General features: G+C 54.7%; 2 protein-coding genes across 3 annotated transcripts in view; one reads left to right on the forward strand and one right to left on the reverse strand.

Annotated features, from left to right (window-relative positions):
- The first annotated feature begins 9745 nt into the window (after window positions 1-9745).
- Window positions 9746-16466, forward strand: part of BICRA (BRD4 interacting chromatin remodeling complex associated protein) — a 97955-nt gene continuing 91234 nt past the window's right edge. Inside the window, exon 1 of one of the 2 annotated variants that reach the window (XM_077980461.1) lies at window positions 9746-9791. The gene's annotated coding sequence lies outside the window, so the exon portion shown is untranslated. Of the gene's footprint in view, window positions 9792-10635; window positions 10671-16466 lie in introns of those variants that run through there. The other variant, XM_028840004.2, reaches the window with a different exon arrangement.
- Window positions 10875-13945, reverse strand: LOC144337204 (uncharacterized). The gene is made up of 2 exons (XM_077980782.1): window positions 13521-13945; window positions 10875-12119 (listed from the first exon to the last, which is right to left on the reverse strand). The coding sequence occupies exon 2, from the start codon at window positions 12090-12092 to the stop codon at window positions 11457-11459; it is 636 nt and encodes a 211-aa protein (XP_077836908.1). The 5' UTR covers window positions 12093-12119; window positions 13521-13945; the 3' UTR covers window positions 10875-11456.

Genomic DNA, 16466 nt, shown 5'->3' on the forward strand with positions numbered 1-16466 from the left:
AGGCTGAGGTTGGAGGATCACTTGCACCCAGGAAGTCAAGTGGTGAACGCGTTGTTGCAATCCAGTCAGTGAGACCCTGGCTCAGAAAAAAAAAAGTATAAATTTTGGAACAGGGCTGCCTGGGTTCAAATCCCCGTGCCCCCTGACTCTGACAATTTTGCAACTTCTCTGTGACTCAGTTTCCGTATCAACAGGAGATGATATTAACATATCCTACCTGCTAGGATTGTTGGGGTCACTCAATGAGAGCATCCAAGTACAGAAAGAAGCTTGGTTAAGCATTACTTACAACTACATTGTAAATCCCCCTCTAGCCGTGGGTGATTTTCATAGCCATCTAAACAATGTTTCACAAACCCTGTAGCAAAAGGGGATGATCCACCTGTCTCAGCTTCCCAAAGTGCTAGGATTACAGGCGTGAGCCACCGCACCCAGCCGAGATCTGGTAACAGACTCCAAATCTCGACTCAGTCTCATTGGCTGCAAGCAGTCTTCTCATTCTCTCCTCCAGAGCTTCGGGAACAGAGTAATAATAAAAATCAAAACCCAGCCAACTCTTCCTGTCAGTGGTGTTGACCAGCAGAGGCCGCTTCCCTTCTTAAAGGGGCCTTTCCTAGTTTCGACTTTCTCTTCCCTTTCCTAAGATGGCCTGGTGTGTTTCTCCTGTCACCCTCCCCCAAGCATCGCCAAGGAAGCGGCCCCTCCCACATAGTTAGAATGTTAAATATCTCAGTGATGACTACAAGGCTTAAAGCAACAAATAAAGCCACTCTCTTGAGTCAGGATATTTTATCTGATGGTGCATGAGTAACAATACCCGATAAATGAAGACACATTCTTAGCGTGTTCTCTATCCCCCAAACGCTGCGGGGTGCAGGGGCTGCGGGGGTTGCAGGTCGAAGGTCCACAGCCCCTAGGGCAAGGTCAAGAGCAAAGGGACACGTGGATGAAAACGGGAAATTCTTAGAACTTTTTTTTTTGTGTATTTATTGCATTTTTTGGTGCATTTCTTTGAATGTTTTTGTGTATTTGATTTTTGCGTGTGTGCATGTATTTGAGTATTTTGTGTGTATTTCTTCGAATCGGTGACACCAGCCTCAAACTTTACAAAGGTAGAAAAAGACCTAACATCCACCCACCCCCGTCTCCCCACGGAAAACTGCTGGTGATCAGTTTGCTTTTTTTTTTTTTTTCCTAGACAGTCTCACTCTGTCACCCAGGCTGGAGTGCAGTGGCGTGATCTCGGCTCACCGCAACCTCCACCTCCTGGGACCAAGCGATTCTCCTGGCTCAGCCTCCCCAGTAGCTAGTATTACAGGCGTGCACCACCATGCCCGGCTAATTTTTTGTATTTTTAGTAGAAACAGGGTTTTGCCATGTTGGCCAGGCTGATCTCGAACTCCTGACCTCATGTGATCCGCCCGCCTCGGCCTCCCAAAGTGCTGGGATTACCGGCGTGAGCCACCGCGTCAGGCTGCAGTTTGCTTCTGCTTTTCAAGACATTCTGTGTATTTAACAAGCAAAATCTTGTATTTTTTCATCTCCACCTTTTACACCTTTTTTTTTTCTCCTCTCCTACCTTGTCAGGCTACATAGCTCATACCGTGTCAGTTCAAGTATCCCTTCCTCATTTTACGGCGACTCCGCATCCCATTGTGGGCCGCACCACAGCTTATCTAACGAGTCCCCCATCGATGGACAACTAGGTTGTTTCTGGTCTTTTGGGTTTTTTTTTTTTTTTTTACAAATTTTTACGAGAACAACAACAAAAAACAATGCTACTCAACCTTACGCCTTGGTTAGTGTTTGTCAAGAAACGGACAGACAGAAGCCTCAACCTGCGCCCCCCAACGTCCGACTCCCCGCATCCGCCGACGGTACCCGAGCTCCGGGGACCGCGCGTCCAGGGCTGGCTGGGCGTCTCCGAAGCTGTCAGGCGGCGGCCGCGGACCGCTGTAGCCCCGCCCCGTGGCCCGTCCGCAGTAGGCCCGATTCAAATCTGGCCAATGATAGTGTGTAAACAAACCCAGGCCCCGCCCCCCGACGAATAATCCGCCGACCGGAGAGAGGCCCATTTAACCCGATGGGGAGGCTGGGGTCGGGACGGTGGCGGAGTCGTGGCTCCGCCCCCAGGCCTGGGCCAATAGGCGGCTAGGCTCCGCCCCCGGCACTTGCCGCGCTGAGGACCCGAGGCCGGGCTGGGCGCACAATTGCCTGATTTCGCCGCGGATCGCGGTCTGGGCGGTTTCCGGGCGCTCCGGGCGGGCTGGCAGGGCCAGGAGCTGGGGCGGCGCACTCCGCGGACCCAGCCGCATTTGAAGGGAGCGGTCAGAGGGCGGAGATCGCCCCGGCGTCAATGCCCTCTCATGCCCCAGCTTATTTCCACCGACTGGCTGCTAAAATCCGGACCCGGAAAGGTCTCCGATGGAAACTTGCTCCCCTCGCTCCTATTTAACGAAACCTGGAGGGGACGCAGGGGTGTTTTTGGATTGGGCAAAGCTTTTCATTTCTTTCCCCTGGTTCTTAAAGTGTTACCTGCTTACGGAAAAATGCACGTATCTGATGCGCCGCTCTACAGAAAACTAAAATTCCATGTGGCACCAGTCAGCCTCCCAGGTCGAGAAACAACTTGGATTGGCGAAATTTTCTTTTCGTTTCTTTTCTTTCTTTCTTGTCTTTCTCTCTTTTTTTTTTTTTTTTTGGAGACGTAGTTTCGCTCTTGTCGCCCAAGCTGGAGTGCAATGGCGCGACTCCCCGCAACCTCCGCCTCCTGGGTTCAAGCGATTCTCCTGCCTCAGCCTCCCGAGTAGCTGGGATTACAGGCATGCGCCACCACACCCAGCTAATTTTTGTATTTGTAGTAGAGATAGGGTTTCAACATATTAGTCAGGCTGGTCTCGAACTCCCGACCTCAGGTGATCGGCCTGCCTTGACCTCCCAAAGTGCTAGGATTACAGAAGTGAGCTACCGTGACTGGCCTGAACATTTTCATAATAAAATGTTTCGGGACAGGGGCAGATTTGGGTGCCTGACAATCCATTCCCATTGGAGAGATGAGAAAATGGAGGAACTGAAGAAGTGACTTGCCTTAGGTTCTTCTGGTGACTCAGCCACAGAACACCTGGGTGTACTGATTAGTCCCCACTCTGCCTGGCTGGCCCTGGGACAAGTCGCTGAACCTGTCTGGGTCTGACTGCCTAACTCAGTGCTTAACCTAGGACTCATAACTTGCACCTGATCCTCAAATAGAAGGGGCGTGTCACCCCTGAAGGACAGCAGGTCTCTTTCGATCTGGGCCCACATTGACCCCCAACACTAGTCTTTGGTCATCTCTTTGGCTTCCTCTGACCTTCCCCACTGCTTCTAGAACAGTGTGGACAACACTCACTCATTAACTCTGAAGCTTGGACAGGCTTTCCAGGATGCCAGGGGACAGATAGAGCAGAGCAGGAAAAACAGACATTTGCTCTCCCAGGGCAGGGATTGCCAGGGAATCAATGCCCTTTGATCCAGCCCCTTAGTTCCACTGCCTGGTAGGTAAAACCCAGATGCTAATGTACCAAGGAATCGTGTAAAGAATTCCATTTAAGAATCATATGCAGGCCGGGCGCGGTGGCTCAAGCCTGTAATCCCAGCACTTTGGGAGGCCGAGACGGGCGGATCACGAGGTCAGGAGATCGAGACCATCCTGGCTAACACAGTGAAACCCCGTCTCTACTAAAAATACAAAAACTTAGCCGGGCGAGGTGGCAGGCGCCTGTAGTCCCAGCTACTCGGGAGGCTGAGGCAGGAGAATGGCGTGAACCCGGGAGGCGGAGCTTGCAGTGAGCTGAGATCCGGCCACTGCACTCCAGCCTGGGTGACAGAGCGAGACTCCGTCTCAAAAAAAAAAAAAAGAATCATATGCAAGTTATGAGTCCCACATTAAGAACTGAGTTGGTGCCGGGTGCGGTGGCTCAAGCCTGTAATCCCAGCACTTTGGGAGGCCGAGAAGGGCGGATCACGAGGTCAGGAGATCGAGACCATCCTGGCTAACACGGTGAAACCCCGTCTCTACTAAAAAGTACAAAAAACTAGCCGGGCGAGGTGGTGGGCGCCTGTAGTCCCAGCTACTCGGGAGGCTGAGGCAGGAGAATGGCGTAAACCCGGGAGGCGGAGCTTGCAGTGAGCTGAGATCCGGCCACTGCACTCCAGCCTGCGCCACAGAGCGAGACTCCGTCTCAAAAAAAAAAAAAAAAAAAAAAGAACTGAGTTGGTGCCTGTAATCCCACCACTTTGGCAGGCCAAGATGGGGGGATCACTTGAGGCCAAGAGTCCGAGACCAGCCTGGCCAATATGATGAAACCCTGTCTCTACTAAAAATACAAAAACTAGCTGGGCATGGTGGTGGGTGCCTGTAATCCCAGCTACTTGGAATCACTTCAGCTCTGGAGGCGCGCTGTTGCAGTGAGCTGAGATTGCGCCACTGCACTCCAATTTGTGTGACTGTCAAGAAATAAAGAAGGCGGGGGGCGGGGGGCGGGGGGCGCTGGGAGGGAGGGAAGGGGAGAGAGAGAGAAAAAAAAAGGAAAGAAAAAGAAAGAGATAAGAAAGAGAAGGAAGGAAGGAAGGAAAGAAAGAGAAAGAAAAAGAAAGGAAGAAAGGAAGGAAGGAAGGAAGGAAGGAAGGAAGGAAGGAAGGAAGGAAGGAAGGAAGGAAGGAAGGAAGGAAGGAAGGGCGCGGTGGCTCATGCCTGTAATCCCAGAATTTTGGGAGGCCCAGGTGGGCAGATCACAAGGTCAGGAGTTCAAGACCAGCCTGACCAATATGGTGAAAACCCATCTCTACTAAAAATACAAAAAATTAGCTGGGCATGGTGGTGCGCGCATGTCTGTAGTCCCAGCTACTCGGCAGGCTGAGGCACGAGAATTGCTTGAACCCGGGTAGATGGAGGTTGCAGTGAGTCAAGATTGAGCCATTGTACTCCATTCTGGGCAACAGAGTGAGACTCCATCTAAGAAAAAGAAAGAACAAGAGAGAGAGAGAAAGGGCCGGGCACGGTGGCTCACGCTTGTAATCCCAGGACTTTGGGAGGCCGAAGGCAGGTGGATTACTTGAGGTCAGGAGTTCAAAACCAGCCTGACCAACATGGTAAAACCCTGTCTCTACTGGAAAAAAAAAAATTGCTGGGCATGGCAGTGCACACTGTAATTCCAGCTGCTTGGGAGGCTGAGACAGGAGAATTGCTTGAACCCGGGAGGCGGAGGTTGCAGTGAGCCAAGATTGCGCCATTGCACTCCAGCCTGGGCAACAAAAGCGAAACTCCATCTCAAAAAAAAAAGAAGAGAGGAGAGAAAGAAGGGAAGGAAGGAAGGAGGAAAGAGGGAAGGAAGGAAGGAAGGAAGGAAAGAAGGAAGGAAGGAAGGAAAAAGAAAAGAAAAAAAGAGAAAGGAAGAAGTAACTGAGCTGAGCAGTCAGACCCAGACAGGTTCAGCGACTTGTCCCAGGGCCACCCAGGCAGGGCAGGGACTAATAGCTATCAGCCATGGCTAGACATGGGGCTGGCTTCTTTTTTTTGAGACGGAGTTTCATTCTTGTTGCCCAGGCTGGAGTGCAATGGCGCGATCTCGGCTCACTGCAACCTCCGGCTCCCAGATTCAAACAATTCTCCAGCCTCAGCCTCCTGAGTAGCTGGGATTATAGGCATGTGCCACAATGCCCAGCTAATTTTGTATTTTTGGTAGAGACAGAGTTACTCCATGTTGGTCAGGCTGGTCTCAAACTCCCGAGCTCAGGTGGTCCGCCTGCCTCAGCGTCGCAAAGTGTTGAGATTATAGGCATGAGCCACCGTGCCCAGCCTGGGTTTTTGTTTGTTTGTTTGTTTTGTTTTGAGACGGAGTCTCCCTCTGTCACCCAGACTGGAGTGCAGTGATGCGATCTCAGCTCACTGCAACCTCCTTCTTCCAGGTTCAAGCGATTCTCCTGCCTCAGCCTTCCAAGTAGCTAAGACTACAGATGCGCACCACCATGCCCAGCTAATTTTCTCTATTTTGGTAGAGATGGGGTTTCAACATGTTGTCCAGGCTGGTCTCGAACTCCTGAGCCCTGGCAATCCGCCTGCCTCAGCCTCCCAAAGTGCCAGGGTTACAGGCATGAGCCACTGCACGGGGCCAGGGCTGGCTTCTTGTTGGTGTCCTCTGCACCCTGCCAAAGCCGTTCCAAATGGCATGGCCCAAGACCGTCTCCCTAAGAGGTCAGGTGTGCGTATGAGGTGGGTGGATGTTGTTATATGTATTCAGCAAACTTTTATTGAGCATTTACTAAGTGCCAAGCACTGTTTTAAGGGCAGTGGATATTCTACAATGTACCAAAGGAACCTGGGAACTGCCACAAAGGGCATGACCAAGGGAGGTAAACTGAGGCCTGCAAACCGAGGCTAAGTGACTTATTTGCTTACTTGCTTGTTGGCTGCGTTGCCTAATAGATGTGGGAGGCAGGAACCAGGGTGGTGTGGGTCATCACAGAATCCTTGACACACTAGATACTAAAAATATATGAATGACTACACTCTGACGAAGTCTCTAGTGAGTCCCCTAGTTCCGAGTCCCCCAGGGCTGGCAGCTATGACAGATGTGTAGCAAGTGCTACACATCAGGTCCCATTGTACAGTGAAGCCTTCAGATGAGGGCTGTGTCTCACTTCCTGGGTGCGTGACTGGGCAAAACACTTCCCTTCTCAGAGCCAATTGAGTTTTCTACACTGTAGGATGGGGGTGACTAAAGGTCTCTCCCCTGTGGGCGGTTCTCATCAGAAACTGTGCTCACCACCCAGTTAACACTTTAAAAGTGTAGCTCCATCAGTGACTGTGGAAGTGCAGAATTAGGAAGACGCAGACTATACAAACATAAAGCAAAAAACGTGTATACTGCTGCTTCTTGGAGGGTCCACACACCTCCAGTGAGTGGTGGATGATCACTGTTTGTTTTTGTTTTTGTTTGAGACGGAGTCTCACTCTGTCACCCAGACTGGAGTGCAATGGCGTGATCTCGGCTCACTGCCACCTCCGCTTCCCGAGTTCAAGCGATTCTCCTGCCTTAGCCTCCAGAGAAGCTGGGATTACAGGTGTGAGCCACCATGTCTGGCTAATTTCTTTTGTTGTATTATTATTATTATTATTTTTTTTTTTTTTTTTGAGACAGAGTCTCGCTGTGTCTCCCAGGCTGGAGTGCAGTGGCGTGATCTCGGCTCACTGCAAGCTCCGCCTCCCGGGTTCACGCCATTCTCCCGCCTCAGCCTCCCAAGTAGCTGAGACTACAGGCGCCTGCCACCACGCCTGGCTAGTTTTTTTTTGTATTTTTTAGTAGAGACGGGATTTCACCATGTTAGCCAGGATAGTCTCGATCTCCTGACCTCGTGATCCACCCGCCTCGGCCTCCCAAAGTGCTGGGATTACAGGCTTGAGCCACCGCGCCCGGCCTATTATTATTATTTTTGAGATGGAGTCTCGTGCTGTCACCAAGCTGGAGTGCAGTGGCGCAATCTGAGCTCGCTGCAACCACCGCCTCCCGGGTTCAAGTGATTCTCCTGCCTCAGCCTCCCAAGTAGCTGGGACTACAGGCACGTGCTGCCACGCCCGGCTAATTTTTGTATTTTTAGTAGAGACGGGGTTTCACCACGTTGGCCAGGCTGATCTCGAACTCCTGACCTCAGGTGATCCAGCCGCCTCAGCCTCCCAAAATGCTGGGATTACAGGCGTGAGCCACCGTGCCTGGCCTGTTTGTTTTTATTTTCAGACAGACTCTTGTTCTGTCGCCCAGGCTGGAGTGCAGTGGCACAATCTTGGCTCACTGCAGCCTCGACCTCTGGTGTTCAAGCAATTCTCGTGCCTCAGCATACGCCACTATGCCGGGCTAATTTTTGTATTTTTAATACATTAGATTTTGTAATTGTTGTATTTTCACCACATTGAACAAGCTGCTCTGGAACCCCTCCCGTGAAGTGATCCGCCTGCCTTGGCCTCCCAAAGCTCTGGGATTATGGGCATAAGCCCCCACACCCGGGCCATGGTGGCTTTTTTTTTTTTCTTTCATTGCATAATGTCTAGGTTTGGGGTATGAATGAGCCTGTCACCCAGGTACTGAGCATAGTACCTGAAAGTTAATTTTTTTTTTTTTTTAAACGGAGTCTCACTCTGTTGCCCAGGTTGGAGTGCAATGGCGCAGTCTTGGCTCACTGCAACCTCTGTGTCCTGGGTTCAAGCGATTCTCCCACTTCAGCCTCCCGAGTAGCTGGGACTACAGGCGCATGCCACCATGTCTGGCCAAATTTTGTATTTTTAGTAGAGGCAGGATTTCACTATGTTGGCCAGGCTGGTCTTGAACTCCTGATCTTGTGATCCGCCTGCCTCAGCCTACCAAAGGGCTGGGATTACAGGCATGAGCCACCATGCCTGCCCCCGAAAGTTAATTTTTCAACTGTTGTCTCCTATCCCTACCTCCCCACTCTGGTAGTCCCTAGTGTTTATCCATCTCATCTTCATGTCAATGCAAACCCAATTTTTAGCTCCCACTTATAAGTGGAAGATGAGGTATTTGGTTATCTGTTCCTGTGTTAATTCGCTTAGGATAATGACCTCCAGCTGCATCTGTGTTGCTGCGAAGGACATTATTTCATTATTTATTTATTCTATATATTTATTTATTTTTGAGAGTCTTGCTCTGTTGCAAAGCCTGGAGTGCAATGGCACTATCTCAGCTCACTGCAACCTCTGCCTCCCAGCCTAAAGTAATTCTCCTGCCTCAGCCTCCTGAGCAGCTGGGACTACAGGTGCCCACCACCACACCCAGTTAATTTTTGTATTTTCAGTAGAGATGGGGTTTCCCTTTGTTGGCCAGGCTGGTCTCGAACTCTGACCTCAAGTGATCCATCTGCCTCGGCCTCCCAAAGTAGTGGGATTACAGGTGTGAGCCACCGCGCCTGGCCGATAAATTCTTTAAAAAAAAAAATACGTTGGAGTAAATATTATGGGTAGTACCGCCAAGATACTAGAACACATGTCAAGGTTTAAAAAAACAGAGGCCGGGTGCGGTGGCTCACGCCTGTAATCCTAGCACTTGGGGAGGCCGAGGCAGGTGGATCACCTGAGGTCGGGAGTTCCAGACCAGCCTGGCCCACATGGCTAAACTCCATCTCTACTAAAAATACAAACATTAGCTGGGCGTGGTGGCGCGCGCCTATAGTCCCAGCTACTCGGGAGGCTGAGGCAAGAGAATAGCCTGAACCCGGGGGACGGAGGTTGCAGTGAGCCTAGATCGTGCCACTGCACTCCAGCCTGGGCGAAAGAGCGAAACCCTGTCTCAAAACAAAAGAAAATATCACGCAACAACAACAAAATTAGCATCTGTCTCAATTACTCATTTATTCAACACGCATTCACTGGGCACCTACTGTGTGCACGAGCTTTTCTAGGGCACTGGGGAGGCAGAAGGGACTAAGATAACAAAATATAAGTCTCCTGGGGCTGCAAGCCTCGGGAGGGCAGGTCCGGGGGTTCTGTGTCCCCGCTGGGCCCCCAGCACTGAGCAGCGCACACAGTGGGCGCTCACCAAGCCCTCGCTAAGGGAACGCGTGAATCCGTGTCCCGCCAGCAGGGCGTTTACGGCCCGGTGGGGCGGAAACGGACCCGACACCACGGCGGCGTCCTGGGGCTTCTGGGAATCCCATCAGCGCGGCCACAGGGGCCGGGGACAGGCTCCGAGGCAGGCCCGACCCGCCTCCCCGGCGCCGCCGTGGCTCGGCCGAGACCGACTAGGGTGAGTGATCAAGCCACGCCCGGGGTCCCGGCCTGTCACCCCGAAGTCCCCGCCGCCTTCCACCCTGCCAGGCTCCGTCTCCGGGCTCCGGCGCGGTCCCACCTCTGGAGGGACTCCCCTCCATCCCCTCCATCTCCTTCATCCTCGACTCCCGCTATCTTTTCGAACCTGCGGCGCTCCCCCTGAACGCGTCCTCCCGCCGGACGACCGTCCTCCGCCTCGGGGGACGCGCCCAGGACGCACGGCGCCCCCTCCCCAGCCGGACCGGGGGTCTGGGAGCGCGGATCCCTTCAGCTACCCCGCGCCCCAGCACCCGGATCGCGGCTCGAGGCAGTAGACAAACTACACCGTGGCCCGAGCAGGCGCGCCCCGAACCCCCGGGACTGGGGCTGGGGGCGGGGGCGGTGCCAGCGCGGAGGGCCCCGTCCCCGGACGTCCGCAGCCTCCCATTGGCTCCGGGACCCGCCGCTCGGCCTGGCGGGGCCGGGGCTGGTCCGCCCGGGCGCGGGGCGGGGATTCCTGAAGCCCCTCCTCCGGCGAGGGCGGAGGGAAGAGGAGGAGGAGGAGGAGGAGGAAGAGGAGGGGGGGCGGAACACAAAACCTGCGAGGTTTTTTTTTTTTCCGTTTGCATTTAATTAAAAAAAAATTTTTTTTTTTTTGCATACCCGAGGGGCCCTCCCCGGAACGGGCGCGGGCCCGGGGCGCGCGGGCCTGGGCGCGGGGCGGCGGCGGGGCCCCGGCGGCTGCTGCCGAGCGGCCGCCATGCGATCAGGCAGTGCGCTGACCGGCCCGGCCGGCCGGCCCCTTCTGGGTCCTCCCTTTGCAGCCCGTGCGGGGCCGTCTCGGAGACCCCGCGCCGACGGCTGCTCAAACATCAGGGTGAGTTTCTCACAATGTAGCAATTTCTCTTTAAATCTCTTAACTCTCTCTACCTGCGAGTCGGGGCTGTGACAGGGCGCAAAAGCGAGGGGGGAGTGGGGGTTGGCGGCGAGGGTGTGTGTGGGGGGAGCCGGAGCCGGGGCCGAACCCACCCCCGCGACACTCACACACTCAGCCCCCCAGCCGGGGCGCAGCGCCCGCTGCCTCCTTTTTTTTTTTTTTTCCCTGCTCGGCGCCCACCGCCACCGGCACCCCCCAGCCCCGCGTCTCTTCCACCACCGCCGCCGCCCCGATCCTACGGGGACCCCCCCAACCGGCTTCCCTGCCCAGACCCGGCGCCCGGTGCCTCCCCGGCCCTCCCGCCGGCTGCCGGGGATACAATGGAGCGGCGGAGAGAGGAGACCTAACGTTCCACGGGGGGAGGGGCGCGGAGACCCCCTCCCCGGCCCGGCCCCCTCCCCTCGCCCCGCTCCCCGCCTTTCGGGGAAGGCGAGGGCCACCGGGCTGGGCAGCGGTCGGTGATCTCCCGGCCGGAGGCGGAGAGCCTGCATCTCCCCGCCTCGCTCGGCCCCTGCGCCCCCTCCCCAAATCCCTCCCGTGGGTGTCGCGGACACGGGGGGCCCCTGGAAAGCTGGGGAGGGATGGATGGGGAAGGAGGCCACTGGGGCTCCCCCTCCGCACTGCCCCTAAACAATGAAAGGAGTTGACTTGACCCCCAGCCCCCGGCAGTGGAGGGAGGTGACCCCCTCCCCCACCCCCAGCTGAGGCTCATCCCGGAGGGGGCCGTTACGGGGGTGGGGGGGGTGAGCGCCTCCTGTCACTTCCCGAGGTTCGGGGCGGCCCCTCATCTCCTCCCCCTCGGCCTGGGAACTGGAGGCACCAGGCCCGGCCGGGGCACCGCGCTCGGGTGGTGACCTTTAGACAAAGGCAGCCCTTTCCCCGGGGTGAGCCCGGACGAGCTGGGCCCGCGGCCTCCTCGGGCCCCTGCGGAGGGCAGCCAGGCCGCGGGCACCCGGAGGGAGGGATGGAGGAGGAGGGAGGAGGGATGGAGCCATCTGGTTTTCCCATCCCCGGCTGCCCCTCGGCTGTTTCCCCGACTCCTGTCACGGGCGGCCGCGGGGAGACGAGGGACCAGGGGCTGCTTGGGCCTTGGTGCGCGGCCAGCCGGGAGGACCGGGCAAGGAGCCGCGGGAGGGCTCGGCTCGGGCTCGGGCGCCGGCGGTGATTGGAAGGCACTGCGGCTCCTTCCTCTCCGCGCCCCTTTGTTTTGCTTTGTGGTTCTGAGCAGCTGAACTTCCCAGGAGGTGGGGTCAGAGGCCGCCGTGTCAGCTCTCCCGGGGAGGCCCAGGTGACAGGTCCTAGCTCTCTGGTGTCCCTAGCCTTGCGGGCTGCAGTCTGTGCCCAGGCCCATGTCCTGACCATCGTCCCCTTTTGTCCCCCCCCACCCACCTACCCACCCACCCACAGTATAATACAGATCTAGGGGTGCCTTTCTCTTACACCTCTTTACAGAGGACACTTGAAAGGGAAACTAGAAACATCCAAGGCCTCAAGGCCTGAGATTTATGATAAGCTCTCTGTGCTTTTAACCTCTCCCAGCACCTGGGGTGGGTGTGGGGGGCTCTGTCAACTCTGCCCTGCCCTGCGTCATGAGAAAACAGGGGAGGACTACTCAGGAAGCACCCCCTGCCCATGCACTGGTAGGACTCTTGGGGCATGTTGACCTCCCTTGCCTTCTCCCATGGCTCCCCCCTCAAGATGGAAATATTAATAACAATATCTCTAACCAGGGAGCCTTATTCCGCTGCTGCTAAGTACATTACACACTGGCCACAGTCCAAGGAGGAAATAGAGAAGGGACAGACATTATTCCCATTTTCCAGACAGGTTCATGGAGTGCTCAGAGAGGTTGAGAAGCTTGCCCAGGGTCACACAGCCCTGGGTCACACAGAGCCCCAATTTGTAACCTCCTGGAGTTTTTCCAGCTTAGCTCAAAACTGTTAAGCTCTTCTTCTGTCCCACCCTTTGGCACTTTGTCCCTCTGACTTCAGTGGACCTGGTTCGGAAGTGTAGATAATACCCAGAAGAAGCGGCCAGATTTTTTTTTCCCTGGGAGCTGGTTTTGGGAAGGGGTACGATGCACTTCGAAGTTGGGCTGAGGGCAGGATCATTTCACTTGTGGCTGGAGTGGATAATTGCCCGCAGGAACTGAGAATTGGAGGTGTGTAAGGAGTCAGGGAAGGGGAGCCCCAGGCCTGGCCAGTGATGGGCTCGGGGTACCTGGAAGCTGGCCCCGCTGTCATCCTCTCCCTTCTCTACCTGAGCGGGGGACTTGGCCCCATTTGCTGCTACTCAGCGCTGCCTCGAGAGGAGCTGAACTGTTTGGGACTGTTGATGTCTGGTGGTTCCTATGCCCTGTGACCCGCTGTCGCTTTGCCACACCACGGCCCTTTGATGCAGCTAACAGAGAACACTCTTGCCTTTTCTCCCCTTGGCCTGATCCGCTCTGTAACCTTAGGCAGGTCACTTAACTACTGGTCCTGTTTTCTCATCTGCAAGTGGGGGTAATTATAGTTCCTTTAAGTGACCTGGAGGTGGGTAAAAGTATTATCCAAACGTGTCATTTATATTTATCATTCAGCAGGCAGAGTACGCAGTGTGGGCAAAGGGGAGGAATGTCAGCTGCTGGCATTTAATTTTTTTTTTTTTTTTTTTTTGAGACAGAGTCTTGCTCTGTTGCCCAGGCTGGAGTGCAATGGCGTGATCTCTGCTCACTGCAACCTCTGCCTCCCAGGTTCAAGTGATTCTCCTGCCTCAGCATCCTGAGTAGCTGGGATTACAGGCACCCACCACCACACCCGGCTAAATTTTGTATATTTAGTAAAGATGGGATTTCACCATGTTGGCCAGGCTGGTCTTGAGGTCGTAATCTCAGGTGATCTAACTGGCATTTAAATTTAAGGCCGGGTGCCATGGCTCACGCGTGTAACCCCGGCACTTGGGGAGACCAAGGCTGGAGGGTTGCTTGAGCCCAGGATTTCAAGACCAGCCTAGACAACACGGTGAGACCCTGTGTCTACAAAAAATGAAAAAATTAGTTGGGCATGGTGGCACTCACCTGTGGTCCTAGCTACTTAGGGGTGTTGAGGTGGGAGGATTGATTGAGCCTAGGAGTTTGAAGCTGGGGTGAGCCATGATTGTGCCACTGCTCTCAAGCCTGGGCAACAGAGTGAGACCCTGTCTCAAAAATAATAATAAATAAAATAAAAAATTTAAAGGTGGGTAGCAGAAGACCTTTGCCCCAGACGAATTCCCTGTGGTTGGGGAAGGCCAACTGCAAACAAACAATTCCCCTTCAGCGACACCCACCCTCTGAGCGCTTTGGGGACTAGGCCCGTACCCCTTCAGCACTTTACCCGTGCGGAATACATGTTTAGCTGTAGGGGCCAGGGGGCTGAGGGAGAGGGGCTGGAGGCTGAGGGAGAGGGACTGGGCCCAATTCACCCGGTGTAGGAGGTAATACAGGTGATCTTGCCATTTTACAGATGGGGAAACTGAGGCCAGGGGAAGCATGTTCCACGGCCGAGCTGGGACTCCAAACCAGACGGCAGAGACTGGTGGTGGGGACTTCATATTTGTCAACAGAACTGGGGAGATGGTGTTTCATGGGGTCTGGATCCCAGGAGCTTTAACGGACCCCTGATCCCCACAGCCACTGTCCCCTCCTTTAAGTGCAGGTATTTCCCTTGGTGAGATGACGGGGGAGGTGGGCAGGAGGAGAGAGGCTGTGGAGAACACCCAGATCTCTCAAGATTGAGTGCTGGCTGAATGTAGGAGCTGATCTTTTTGCGGGGTGGTGAGAGCCCAAGAGGGTCTCCCTGCTGACTTCCTTCCCAGAGGTCCTCGGCCCTTCCCTAACCTTCCTTCAGGAGGTGGGGTGTGCCCCAGGCTGTGGAAGGGCCAGGGGATCAGCACCCAGAGCACCTATGAAGGGGGAGTTCCCAGGGGTGTGTAGGACTCCCCCGATTCCCGTGGGCCACCTTGGAGCCCAGGTCTAGCCAGCAGCCCAGTTTCCCCGCCAGCTCTCAACCCCCACCCGCCAGGCTGCCTTGACTCCAGGTCTCAAGAATGCAGAAGGCTGCTGGTAGGGGAAGTTAATTGGAAACAGGAAAACATGGCATTCCTTTCCAGGCCGCCTGGGCTTGGAAGGCAGAGGGGCTGCCATTTCCCCTCTCCCGCCCTGCAGGGGAGAGGGGTGGGGAGTATGGTTATCTTGCCCTGGTCATATTTGAGCTTTCTTCCCCCACCAGGCACCCTCACTTAGTAGAAACAAGAGCAATCACCCGCGCCATGTCCACGATGACAACTGCTGCCCGCTTCGCCAGCAGAATGAATTGCCCCCTCCTTACTCACCCCTTCATATCCCTCTGGTTTTTTGTCCCCTGTCTTGCCTGAGCTAGCTCCCTGGTAGGATGCACCTTATGCCACACCAGAGACGCATGGGGAGCGTTTGGTTGAGGGGTCCCCAGGGAGTGTCTCCTGGTTCCGTCCCTCGCGTTCTCCTCCTCCTGGAGTACCACCATTAGAGTTTTGTCCCAGTTGACTGAAGCTTTTGTGTCTCAGTGACATGCAAGTTTCCCCAGTGGAGAGGGAGAGTTTTCTAAGGCATTTCTAGTTTGGCGACAATTAGTTTTGTGTAAGAGTGTATGTATTCATTGGGGGTGGGGGGAGTGTTGGCAAAAGCAGAGAGGGCCTTTGTTTCTTTAATTGTTCCCCATTAAACTTCCTGAGGGCCTACTGTGTGGCAGGGCCCTGGGGATCAGTTAAGACATTGGGACACAGTCCAGGAGGAGGAGAGAGAAAGGTTGGATTAGCCGCCGTGGGGTTTCATTTATTCTGTCTGGGTGGTCTGAGACATCATCTTTCTCTCCCTCTGCCTTTCGTTCTTGTTTTTCTAAGTGATACATGCACATGGGGCAAATTCAGAACACTAAAGATGGTGTCTGTCCCTCTAACCTCCCCAGAATCCCTGGTCCCCTAGCTCTCTTCCCTGCGGACAGCACCTCCATTCTGATGTTCTGCGCATGTACTTTTATATATGGATGTAGGTCTTTTTTTTTTTTTTTTTTTTTTTTTTTGAGACGGAGTCTCGCTCTGTCACCCAGGCTGGAGTGCGGTGGCTGGATCTCAGCTCACTGCAAGCTCCGCCTCCCGGGTTCACGCCATTCTCCTGCCTCAGCCTCCCGAGTAGCTGGGACTACAGGCGCCCGCCACCTCGCCCGGCTAGTTTTTTGTATTTTTTAGTAGAGACGGGGTTTCACCGTGTTAGCCAGGATGGTCTCGATCTTCTGACCTCGTGATCCGCCCTTCTCGGCCTCCCAAAGTGCTGGGATTACAGGCGTGAGCCACCGCGCCCGGCGGATGTATGTCTTTAAAACTATTCAGGCTGGGCACGGTGGCTCACGCCTGTAATCCCAGCACTTTGGGAGGCTGAAGTGGGCAAATCACCTGAGGTCAGGAGTTCGAGACCAGCCTGGCCAACATGGTGAAACCCCCGTCTCTACTAAAAATATAAAAATTAGCTGGGCATGGTGTGGTACGTGGCTGTAATCCCAGCTACTCAGGAACCTGAGGCAGGGGAATTGCTTGAACGCAGGAGGCGAGGTTGCAGCACTGCACTCCACTCCAGCCTGGGCAACACAGCGAGACTCTGTCTAAAACAAACAAACAAACAAACAAAAAACTATTCATCTTACACAGATGGTAGTCTGATCTTTCCATTGGTTTTTTTCCCAC

Source organism: Macaca mulatta, chromosome 19 (assembly GCF_049350105.2).
Source record: "Macaca mulatta isolate MMU2019108-1 chromosome 19, T2T-MMU8v2.0, whole genome shotgun sequence".
Classification (NCBI taxonomy): Eukaryota; Metazoa; Chordata; class Mammalia; order Primates; family Cercopithecidae; genus Macaca; species Macaca mulatta.